This window comes from Sminthopsis crassicaudata, chromosome 2, assembly GCF_048593235.1.
Source record: "Sminthopsis crassicaudata isolate SCR6 chromosome 2, ASM4859323v1, whole genome shotgun sequence".
Taxonomy (NCBI): Eukaryota; Metazoa; Chordata; class Mammalia; order Dasyuromorphia; family Dasyuridae; genus Sminthopsis; species Sminthopsis crassicaudata.
Genome location: NC_133618.1, coordinates 660529580 through 660541913, shown reverse-complemented (window position 1 = coordinate 660541913; position 12334 = coordinate 660529580). Strand labels below are relative to the sequence as shown.

The window sequence follows — 12334 nt, the reverse complement described above, 5'->3', positions numbered from 1 at the left end:
TTTCTCTTGGGATGAGGGTCATTGAAGGCTGCAGGTCTGATCTCCAGGCGCCCAAATACTGCAGCACAGAGAGGGGGCAGTTTGGTCTCCAAGGTCACACAGTTAGGCAGGAGCCTTGGATAGCTCACTGATGCTAAGACCAGGGTTCTTTCCCAGGGTGTGATGGGGCAGGCCATTGGCCAAGAGGTTCTAAACTGTCTAAACTAAGACCAGAGCTAGGCCCATATAGTCATGTATTCTACATGGCAGAAAAGAGTTATTATCCTGAGGAGTGAGCTGTCTAAACAATGGACCCATCAGCCTCCTCTCAGCAAGGGCCCTCGGGTAAAACACTGTGAAAGGAAGCAGAGAAATGAGCATAGTCCCCATTCTCAAGGTACCCCTGGAATGATAGGGATGGTTCTCATTTGAGCCACTCAACAATCCTATAAAAATCAGTGTTATTATTCCCATTTCACAAATGAGGAAACTGAAGAACTCAGAGACAAAAAGGCTTGTTCCTAGGAAGTAGGAGAATTCCTAATTCTGAATATAGGGACCGAGCTTTAATATATTCAAGGAGCTTTCAAGTGAATGGATCACACAAACAAGGTTAACTGGGGAAGACTCCCTGGAGATGAGCCCAGAGCAGAATTTTGAAAGAATAATTTGGGACTCCAAGGGTTCAATTGGCTATGACTGGCTAGGATGTGGCCCCAGGGAAAGGGTCATCCCTCACCTCAGACCATTTCCCTGAGTGCCCTCCCCCCCCCCCGACTCTTGCAGAATTCTGCCTCTATAAGGGTCCTGCTCCATGGGCAACAGACTTTGCTTCAGAACATGCAGGAGATGAGGTAAGCACAGCCCCCCACTCCATCAAAACACTCACTGCCATTGGCTATTCTAACAGAAGGGCTTCGTTCTTTGGAGTTAAGGGACACATCCCTTTGGGAATGGTCTCAGTTATTAATACCACATTATCTTTTCTGATAATGGGGGTGACTAGAAATTTTGACATGGGCTAGAAAGAGAGGAGTGATTTTGGAACCTAGGCTACAGCCTAGGGAAGACAGCTCAGGTGGAGGGTTGGGAAGGGGAGAGGAGAGAAAAGAAAGCCTACATAAGGTCCCTGGGATGTCTTCATTTCCCTTCTGCCTCTGCCCAAGCACTTAGAGAGCATGAGGAGGATGGCCATTAATAAGAGGAAGAGAATCGAAAGGGAGGCATTCAGAGGGACAGGCCCTGGAGTCAGTAACTTTGCCTGCTGAGATGCTGAAGGGCAAGTCCTTTCCCACTGACTTCTCGGCAGAAAGATTTGGACATCTGGCTTAGGGGAGGGCTTCAGCTGAGAGGAGGCACTTGGGCCATCATGGGGAGCAGAGGGCACAGACGCAGGAGGGATGGCACATTGCCTGGCAAGGTTGGAGCCGAGGGTCAGCTCCATCCTGGTATAGCCTTATCCTTCTTACCAACTCAGCTGTGAATATAAGCAAAGTTGGCAGTGTGCCCCAAAAGCCTCAGTGTAATTTTAAGCTATTAAAGCTAATTGTTTTATGTTAAAGCTAATAGCTATTTAATTAAACTTAAAACTTCACTAGGACTTTGGGGCACCCCTTATAAGGAATAATGGCAAAGGAGCTACCTCCAGATGTCTCCTTTCTTTACCACTTGTGACTTTTTCTGAAACTCCTACTATCAAAATCTTTCCTTTGGATCAGCTCATCACATCTCTAGAAGAACCTAGTAAAAATATAAATATGAGAAAGAACAGTGGATTCTTAACAAGACAAGCGAATTGTTCAAATATTTTTTCTCCCATGTATATACCTGCATATGGCTTGTGTAAAACCTGAGTTCAACCCGTCATTGATGAAAACATAGGAAGGGGAGAGGCAGGCTTTTCTGCTGGGTTTCTGTAGCAGATTACATACAGGCAGCCAGGCCCCTGGCAGCCATCAAGAATAAGAGATCCTGCTTTGTTTATTGTCCTCCTTAAACAAGGTGAAGACTCCAGTACACAAAGCACATTAACATGAAACAGGCTTCTGAAATAGCTGCGATGGAGGAAATAATTCTTTAGCTGTCCACTGCCCAAAGCATTGACATCAAATGAGCTATCGACCAAGAGGATGTGGGCACTGAAGGCATCTGCCAGTGTCTGGAAAGCATCATTGATAGCCAGCTTATCTAAATGGTCTTCTATGCTGGTGATGTTTCCATTCTGTTGAGTCCCAGAATAGTGGTCAGAGAAAGAAAGAGACAGAGAGAGAAAGAGAGAGGCAGACAGACAGAGAGAGAGACAGAGAGAGAGACAGAGTTAGAGACAGAGAGAGACACAGGAGAGAGACAGACAGACACAGGAGAGAGAGAGAGAGAGAGAGAAACAGAGAGAGAGAGAGAGAGAGAGAGAGAGAGAAGAGAGATAAAGAGAGAGAAGAGAGAGAGACAGAGAGAGAGAGACAGAGAGAGACAGAGATAGAGACAGAGAAACAGAGAGAGAGAAACAGAGAGAGAGAGAGAGAGAGAGAGAGAGAGAGAGAGAGAGAGAGAGAGAGAAGAGAGAAGAGAGATAAAGAGAGAGAAGAGACAGAGAGAGAGACAGAGAGAGAGACAGAGAGAGAGACAGAGAAACAGAGAGAGAGAGAGAGAGAGAGAGAGAGAGAGAGAGAGAGAGAGAGAGAGAGAGAGAGAGAGAGAGAGAGAGAGAGAGAGAGAGGGAGAGGGAGAGGGAAGGGGGGAGAGGGAGAGGGAGAAGGAGAGGGAGAGGGAAGGGGGGAGAGGGAGGGGGAGAGGGAGAGGGAGAGAGATAGGAGCATGGAGGGAGGGAGGAAGATGAAAAGACAGAGGCAGAGACAGAAAGAGAATAAAGTAGATGAAAAGCTCATAGTAACTATCCTCAAACATGCAGCTGGATGGGCATCCTATACTTGCACCATGGGAAGCATACAAAGCTCCTTCCTCACAGCCCTGTGAAATCTGGCTGCAAATTCACTGTGATCTTGACAGCCATTTTCACTTTAGAGAAGGGAACCAAACCTAAAAAAATGAACCCCCCTGGGGTTAGATCAGATGGAAGAGGTGAAAACCAGCCCTTCCCCTCTCCGACTTCCAGGGGAAAAGACTGGTCCAAAGTGACCAGGCTGGTCAGTTGCAGGGCAGCTTCTCAGTGGTCTGACTCCTTACTCCGCGCCTCACGCACCACGTGTCTTGGGCTGGAGGATCGAGGATTCTCCAAGTACCTCTGATCTAGGTTCAGTCAATCTAATGAGGTAATGGAGTCCTTGGGAATAGAGGCGAGTGGGAGAAGATGGAGGGAAGGCAGCGACAGGCGTTGGAGAGCCTAGCCCCAGAAGGGCAGACTTGATTAGGGAGCACAAATGGGAGTCCTGGGTGGGCCAGGGATGGGTAACATAAGGGCTCTCAGTGTCCTGAGGCAGGGCTTTCAGGGATAACTTCCCCTGCCCTTCTGCCTCCTGCCATTCTATATGAGACCCCGTTTGGGGAAGGGTCTCCTCTCCCCCATTCTTCATGTGGCAGCAGCATGAAAGGTGAGGAGAGTGAGTTCCAGCCTCACTCCCAGATGCATCCGATCATGTGTACTTCCTCCAGCCCATGTCCTCTCCCTAGCTGCCTCCTGGCCTGATTCCAGGTAACCCTCCTGCTCCCCACATTTCCCCAGCTGAGCTAAGTATGTGGCAGCTGGGATCCCTGAGAGGGGAGGAGGACACAGTGGGATTTCTAGCCACACACGGCGCTCTCCCATCCCAAAACATGGAACCAACTGTTTCCCTGTGGACAGGTGAGTGGGTCCTCTTCCCCCACCCCCCAGATCCAGGGGGAAAGGTCCTCCAAGGGTCCAGACTTGGCATGGAGGCCCAGAACACAGGGATTCCCTAGCCCAGGCTCTGATGCCTGAGGGTCTCTAGGGGAAATGTCAGGCTGACTCTGCTCTCCTTTCCCTCCTCCTTGCCTATGTGTGGCAGGCAAGGAGGGAGGGGGGCAGTGTGCGGGTAGGCAGTACGTGCCAGATGGCACAGGGGAAGCCTGGTAAAGGGAGCGGGAGGAGGGAGGAGGACGTAGTCCAGGTTTGGGGGAAGGGCACGCCGACCCAGGTGGGATGAGGTAGGTGCTGAACACAGGGTGGGGGAGAGGCATGCTACCCAGGGCACTGGAAAAAATCTTCACCCAAAATCAAGCTTTCCTAAGGGCCAGTGAGAAAAAAGGGAGGAATAGGGGTGGGGTGGGGTATCTAGGAGCACCTCTCCCAGGGTCAAACAGCTCCTAAGTACATGAAACAACCCTGAAATGCACTTACACGATGCAAGCCTAATTCTCTTGCCATGGACTGCACTTAATCTGTCTCTCAAAAGCTTGGCTCACAGAACAGGGGCACAAGATTGAAGCTGAGCTCGGGTCATAGACTCATCTCTCCGGAATGCCTCAGAGCAAAAGCAGCGGTGACGCTGAGGCCGCAGATCTGGGCTAAATGACGCTAGGTACAGGGACATCAGGCAGTGTGGGGTGACTGACTAGACTGACTTCTTGAAACTCTCTTGAGTTTAAACAAATTAAATATAAATTTAAACTCAATTTTTGAAAATTATGCGTTGTTTTTGCATTATCTACATATCCCAATATACTTCCTTCCTTTCCCCTCCCAGTCGTTTCTTATAACAAAGGATGAAAAAGAGAAAAGATAATTTCAGGAAGAAGACAATATTGTTTGTAATATTTCACACCCATAGTCCCTCGCCTTCTCATACCTTTTCTTTGGGTCTAATCTCAATCATTGTGACTTCACAGTCTTCCATTTTCTTGGGGTGATTCTTCAATAGAGCAGAAATCCTTTCCCTACCTGACATCTGTATAACTCATATTTGAAGACATAGTCCATATAACTCCCCTTTCAGGACATAACCCATACAATGCATTCTCATAGTCCTGAGAAAGGTTTTAGTGTAAGTCTTTTTCAGTCATGTCTGATTGTTACCTTATTTGAGGTTTCCCTGGCAAAGTTATAGGAGTAGTTTGCTGATTCCTTCTCCAGTCCATTTTACAGATGAGGAAACTGAGGCAGCAGACTTAAGTGGATTTGCCCAGCCTGAGACAACATTTGAACTCGGGAAGATGAGTCTAAGCCCAGAGCTTGGTGCATTATGGCATCACCTAGCTGCCCCCAGGGGTACTAGAAGTGCCAGGACCAGTCAAGCTAAGTGTTAAAAGGCACATCACCAGCTTGGCCTGAGGAGAATGAATTTTTTTTTTGGATCACTGATAATTCAGATAATAGAAGAATTGCAATATGAACTGGGGAAGAGGAAGCCGAAATAGATAAAAGAATCTTTACAGATCCAATGTGGTGCAATGGAAAAGGCACAAGATTTGGAGTCGGGGGACTTGGGAGCAATTCCCCACTCCACTATTTACCGCCTTGTGACTTTGAGTCAGTCACTTCCTCTCTCTGGGCCTCAGTTTCCTAATCTGTAAAACAAGGCTGATGACTTCTTAAGGCCTTTCCCGGGTCTACATTTATGATCCCATGATCACAGTAATGGAATGAGCCCCAGTCAAGAGAGTCAGCTTATCTTAACTAGTCCCTAGGTGGCGCCATAGTGGATACGCATCTTCCTGAGTTCAAATTCTACCTCAGATACTAGCTGAGTGACTGTAGGCAACTCACTTCACCCCTTTGCCTCAGCTCCTCATCTGTTTAAAAAAAAAATACTGGAAAAGGAAAAAGCAAAGCGCCCCAGTATTTTTGGCAAAAAATAAAAAAACTCAGATGGGGTTACATGTAGGACATGACTCAAAATCAACTTACCACAACAATGACTGTTGGCAAGTTATTGGCTTTCTTTGAGCTTCAAGTTCTTTCCTCATAAAATGAAGACCTTGGATCTCCAATTTGGACCATCTGTGATTTTAAGGCCAATTGCAGACTAAGGCTAAGAACCTCCTCCCCTTCACTGAAGCTTTGGAGTTGTTGTGAAATCTCTCTATCCATCCCACTCCCCTTCTCTATGGGGAGATAATAAGGTCTGCCTTCTCTCTTTGCTTTTCCCCCCTTGGATACAGGGCTGCTGCCGCCCTCATCACCTCCAAGGCTAAAGCCTTCTACCTGCCTGTGGGTACAGAGAATCACTTCCAGGAGCTGCACCAGACTTTGACCCTACTGCAGAGAGATGTAGAAAGTTTACTTCATCTGCCAGTGAGAAGGGGACCTATGGGGGGGATGAGGAACGGGGGCTGGGATAGCATTTGGATCGCCCCCTCTCCCTTCTCTATTTCTCCCCATCACACTAATCCAAATTCTCTGAGAATATTAGTGTATGCTTAGATCCAGCCTTCTCCCACTTCTTTCCTGTCTGGCTCTGTCTTCCTGTTTTTGTGTTTGTGTGTGTGTGTGTGTGTGTGTGTGTGTGCGCGCGCGCACATTTGTTTCTGGGTGTATTTCTGTATCCACTGTGTTTGTGGGCATCTGCATCCCTTCCTGACTTCATCTGTTGGCTCTGTGTGTTACTTTCTCCTCAGTTTTAACCTGTTTCTGAATGTCTGCACAGTGCTTTTCCTTCCTTACACCTCAGTCTTTGTTGACCTTTTTTCTGAGGATCTGAGGATCTATTTCCAGTTCTTTGCATACTTTCTCTGCCTCGCATTGCATCTATTTTCTGATCTCTGGATATTCTTCTGTTTATCTCTCCCTCTTCCTGTCTTTTCCTCTCTCTGCTCCATCTCTATATGTCTCTTTCTCCCTCTCTCTCCTAATGTCCTTTACCTCTGTCTAATTATCTCTCATTTCTCTCTCTCTCTCTCTCTCTCTCTCTCTCTCTCTCTCTCTCTCTCTCTCTCTCTCTCTCTCTCTCTCTCTGTCACACACACATAAAAACACACATACACACATACATACCTGTTGTCTCTCTGTTTCTGTCACACACACATTTGTGTCTGTTTCTTTCAATCCATATCTCTCCCTTTCTATTTCTTTTTGTCTCAGTCTCACGTAGATTCCTCCACTTTCCCTTCTGGCTTCCTTTTTCTCTCTTCTTCTCTTTTTCTCTCACTCTTTATTTTCTCCTTCATATTCCAGGTCCCCAAACTATCCCCAATCACTGATGAAACCCTGCTTCTCCCACAGACACTGGAGACTGGCAAGAAGGATTTTTACCTGATCATGATCACTTGGTAGAGACCAGGTTTTTGGAAAGGGATTGAATTTGCCTCAGATTTGGTATAGGACTTCCCAAGCCACGGAGGCTCAGATCTCCTTCCCACAGGAACCCTTCCTTGTTCCTGCTTTTGGGTCCTTAATAAGGTCCTTAATAATAATAATTGAGAATAAATTTTCAAATTCTCCCCCTGCAGAAACATGCAGCCAAGGCCTCCTGTTCCCATGCTGGGCCACGGAGGGTCCTGTGTCTGTCTCGTGGCATCTTTCTGCTCTTTCTCCTGATCCAAACTGGCTGTGCCTTTTACTGTCTGCTCTTCAGGTGGGTGATAATGACTCCTGTTTCTACAGGGCAGACTCTTCTTCAGGAAAAAAAAACTCATCAAATCTCAAAAAACCCTTTTGGAAATGGGCATTGTATAAATAGGGGCTTTGATTACCCCTCGTTACCAGTCAGTAATTTCCCCAAACTTACATAAAACTCCTAATTTTCAAAGTATTTCCTAACAGACAATAGGCATTTATTAGGAACATACTATGTACCGAGCACTGGGCTTAATTCTAGGGATAAAAAGAAAGGGTCTCAAGAAGCTCACACAATTAATGGAAGAGACAATATTTAACCATCCAAGCACAAACAAGTAATGCACCGGATAAATTGGGAGACAGTCTGAGAGGGAAGAAACTGGCATTCAGAGGGATCAAGATAAGCTTCTAGTACAAGGGGGGATTTTAGCTGGGACTTGAAGGAAGCCAAGAGGCTCAGATGGGATGGGAAAGTGTGCCAGGCATGAGAACAAAGATAAACAAAGTAAAGATGCTCCAAATCCCCGGATTTCAGAAGCAGAATTAGGTTAAGAAGACTGGAAAGATAGGAGGCAGCCCTCTTGTGAAGGGGAGGGAATAAGCATTTATTAAGCACCTACCATGTGCCACACGCTGTGCTAAGCATTTTGCAAGTATATCATTTGATGTCTAAAAAAGGATTTTATATTTGATTCTAGAAGTAATAGGAAAGTAGTGAGGTTTATTGAATGGGGAGCAGGATAGGAAAAGTATGGGACACTATGGTTAGACCACAAGGGGAACTATGTAGCAGAAGCTATATCCTTCTTTTTATAGCTTTTTATTTTCCCAAATACATGCAAAAATAGTTTTCAACATTCACCTTCCAAAATTTTCTCCCTCCTTTCCCTCCCCACCCTCCCATCCTTGGACAGCAAGCAATCCAATATAGGTTAAAAATTACCCCATTCTTTTGACCTTAGCACATTACTTGAGACCTGAGTACAGCTCTACCATTGGTGAGTATTTCCTTTATAAAGCAACTCTTTATCTGGGCTGCCTCCCAAGAAGCCCTTAAGTCTCTGGTCTCCAGGCCAATTGAACTCTCTCCAGTTCTTTAAACTGGTCTTTGGGTGGTATGGTCTCTAGTTCTCATTCCACCCGACTGCTGTCTTCTGACCCTAACTTCTCCGAGGGTGATCCTGAACAGGTTTCCTCCCAAATTGGGGAAAGGATATGTTTGCAAGAAAGTCACAGGAATGAAAAAAAACTAATTTCTGAAGCATTTTAAACTATTGATTCTAATTAGAAAATGAAAGAGCACAGACGGGTTCTTAACATAACACTGATCTTTTTTCATTACATGAAGGTAAGGTGAGGACGTGGCAGCCTCTCCAAGCTCACTCCTGCTCTCAGATGAGATCAGGGAGATTCAGCCCAGGTCAACAAATATTTGCTGAGTGTCTGTGTGCCCAGCCCTGTCTTTGTGCTTGAGAGAGGCAGGAAGAGGAGGAAGACACAGATTTTAGGAAGTTCTAAAGCTGGCTTGAGATGGGATCAAAGGGGGATTAGACTTGGAATCTGATTACCCATGCTCCAGCACCTGTGTGCCTACTGTGTGCCCTTGGACAGATGATTTCTGAACCTCAGTTTCCTCATCTGTACAATAAGAATAATAATACTTGTGCAGTCTACTTTATGCCATTGTTATGCTTTGTCAACTGTAAAGCATGGAGAATGTGAGGTTTAATGTAGCCTTGGAAAAGTGCAGAAAAGGCAGAAGCCATCCAAGAGCTTTCCATTCCATGATCAAAGACATAGACACAGAAATGAGCATTTTATGTGCCAAGCAGAATGAGTCTCTGATCTCCAGGCCAATTGAACTCTCTCCAGTTCTTTAAACTGGTCCAGAGCAGGCTCTGGATGATCATGCACATTGGGATGAAAAATAAGGTGGGAAATATTAGCTCAAGCCAGTTTGGGCAAGGGCCTTGAATGTCATTCTTGGGAAGAAACTGGATTGGCATATTAGACAACAAAGAGTCACTGTGGGTTCCCAAACAGGAGAATGGTATGTGATTAAAATTGTTCATTGGGGTAGAGAAGGGTCTAGGGGTATGTAAAACAGATGGGGGCTTCGGGGATTTAGAACTGGATTGGAACAGATCTAGAACTGAATGGAAACTCAGAGGCCATTGAGTCCAACATGGTTTGGAGGAGGCAGAGGCTGCAGCCAGCCAGAGTAATTTCTCTTTTTGTGTTCACAGGTGGGAGACTGACAGGAACCTCAGGGGATGCTTTTCCAAAAGTTCCCTTGCCATGGCCCTTGGCTCAAAACAGCTATTCGGGAGCCTCAGCAGAGCACCGAGACAGGACTCCCCGACCCCAAGAACCTGCCCCTAAACTCCCCACTTCAGTCAAATAGGCTTAAAGTCCCTCATTTGGCTAGGTATGCTCTAGCCTTTCTTTCAATATGTTCTCCCTCCTTATTGTTTTCTTCCTGGGCATGTTTCCTTGGGAGACTAATTCAGGATGAATCCTCTGCTACATTAAAAGCATCTGGTGGGTTTTTTTTCTTCCTTTGCCTCTCCTCCATCTATCACCCTTCTTTCCTGTAGCATCTTCTTTGCTGTGGTCTGATTATCACTGAAGCTGTCACCACCTCTCAGTAGTTGCCTTGCCAAATGTCACCTGAGGCTATCAACAATAGGAGAGATGGGGGAGAATGACTTTCCAGAAAAATAGTCTCTTCTGTGAATTTAACTCCTAGACCCTTGGAGAGAAAGATAACTATAGATATTGACAACTCTGCTTAAGGATGAGACGCAAGAAATCCCCCCAAGCCATGACCTTCCCAAATGAACAGAAATGACCAACCAAGAAGCTTAGAATGCAGCTGCAATCCATTGGTCTTTTCCAGCTCAACCACTTAATAATAATAAATAACAAGCGTATTTACCAAATTTACCAAACACTATCACATTCCTTATCTTATTGATCTTTGAAGGAACCCTGACCAATATACAGAGAAGATTTTTTTTATTCCCTTTTGCAGATGAGGAAACAAGTGTAAGAAATATATTAAGATGATCTTGTCACATAAGATCATACATTTGGGGTTAGAAAGAACCTTGGGGTAATCCAGTCCGATCTGAAGTTAACTTGCTATGATCCAGGGACTAAATGACTTGCCCATGATCACACAAATAGTAAATGGCAGAGCTGGATCTGAAGCAAGGTTTTCTGCAAATCCAGACCAGCACTCTTTCCACTACAATTCAGCGCTTCAAGTAAGGGAAGCGGTATACACCAGGTTGTGTGCAAGATCACATAACATCTCCCATTGTCTCGGTGTTTTACCAACCTTCTCCATCTCATCTGACCTAGGAAGTATTTCTGTGACCCAGAAAGGGGAGAGAGAGTTCCACCCACTTTATTGGGAATATTTGAGATTCGGAGGGAGAAATGATTTGTCCACAGTCAAGGTTGTGCAATTGATGCATAGACTAAACATAGACAGCCTAGATTAGAACCCTAACCTCCAGACTCTCTGGACATTTCTCTTGGGAGTATCTTGTCTTATCAATTCGCCTCCCATTGTTCAGTGCACTGCTATTATCTTAGAGGATATGGTTCTTTGTTTTCATGGGGGGCAGGGTTATAAATGGATACATTTTGTTTTTATACTATTAATGTTTCCTAAGATGCACCTGATTAACCCTTCCTACGATGCATGATTTCTTGAAAACAGTTAATCAATTGTTAATAGAAGAGAATCTTGTGTCCTTGAGTTGGCAGTGGTACCACATTGACCATTTTTGGCAAGTGTTTTGGGTGCCTTGCATGGCTAACTTTATTTGAACTGTTCACATAGTCATTGGAGGCACATCTCCTTATGAACTCTCTGTCTGGGGCCAAAATAGACCTTGACAGATAACGAAATTTAATTCCCTGTCTCCTTATATAATTATGCCCAAGACATCCCAAAGCAGCTAGGTGGTATAGTGGTTAGAGCACCGGGCCTCAAGTCAGAAAGATTCGAGTTCAAATCCAACTTTACACACTTATGTGATCACAGGAATGTTATTCAACCCTGTTTACCTCAGTTTATTTATCTGTAAAATGAACTAGAGAAGGAAATGACAATCTACTTCAATATCTCTCCCAAGATCTCCCAAGTCAGCTATAACTGAAAGATTGAACAAAACATTCCAAACAAACAAGTGAAAGAACTTTTCAATAAAATACAGGATAATACAGTAATATATCAAAGGACCAGGGTTTAAATCTGGTTCTGCTCTTTACTTGTCATATTACTTCTCTGAGGTCTGAATTTCCTCATCTGTAAAATGGCTCAGGGGACAGGAGTCGCTTGCCTAAGGTCTTTTATAAATCTATAATCACATGAAAAAAGCAACCATTTTTCTGTGACTGGTTCTAGTGTTTGGACCCTGTCAAGAACTCCTTTTCTTTACCTACAATCCTTATGGTTCAATCCTTATTTCCTGCTATGCCATCATCTGTAAAGCCAGATGTTAATAGGGTTCTAGAGAGTTGGAAGAGCAGCATTGGGATAATAATGAAGACGTGAATCCCTTTGCAGAGCAGCTGATGGAGAAGCAGATTGGTGGAACCCTAAATTCCATCACATTCTTATACCACCATTTGTTCAGTCATTTCTTAATTTAACAGGTACCCTCTCACTTTCCAGTTCTTAGCTATGGCAAAAAGAGTTTTTACTTTTAAACATTTTTAAGTTTGTTTTGTTAAGGACTAACCCTTCCTTAATCTATCCTCACCTTAATTCTCTATATTTTTCTTTAGAGAAAAATGTTACTGACCCTGCCTCATTCTCCCTTTACTACCCTGTATGGTTCTATCACTACCCTCTTCCAAGGGGCTAGG

The 12334-nt window shown here is 44.9% G+C and overlaps 1 protein-coding gene across 1 annotated transcript; it reads left to right on the top strand.

Moving 5' to 3' along the window:
- Positions 1–216: 216 nt before the first annotated feature.
- Positions 217–10394, top strand: LOC141558993 (protein ERGIC-53-like). The gene is made up of 4 exons (XM_074296976.1): positions 217–833; positions 6055–6187; positions 7342–7466; positions 9697–10394. The coding sequence occupies exons 1-4, from the start codon at positions 688–690 to the stop codon at positions 9830–9832; spliced, it is 540 nt and encodes a 179-aa protein (XP_074153077.1). The 5' UTR covers positions 217–687; the 3' UTR covers positions 9833–10394.
- The last annotated feature ends 1940 nt before the right edge of the window (positions 10395–12334 follow it).

Coding starts and splice junctions, on each gene's coding strand:
- LOC141558993 (XM_074296976.1), top strand. CDS start 688: ATGTGGCCCCAGGGAAAGGGTCATCCCTCACCTCAGACCATTTCCCTG. Junction 6,188..7,341: donor AAAGTTTACTTCATCTGCCA/GTGAGAAGGGGA, acceptor CTCCCCCTGCAG/AAACATGCAGCCAAGGCCTC. Junction 7,467..9,696: donor TTTTACTGTCTGCTCTTCAG/GTGGGTGATAAT, acceptor TTGTGTTCACAG/GTGGGAGACTGACAGGAACC.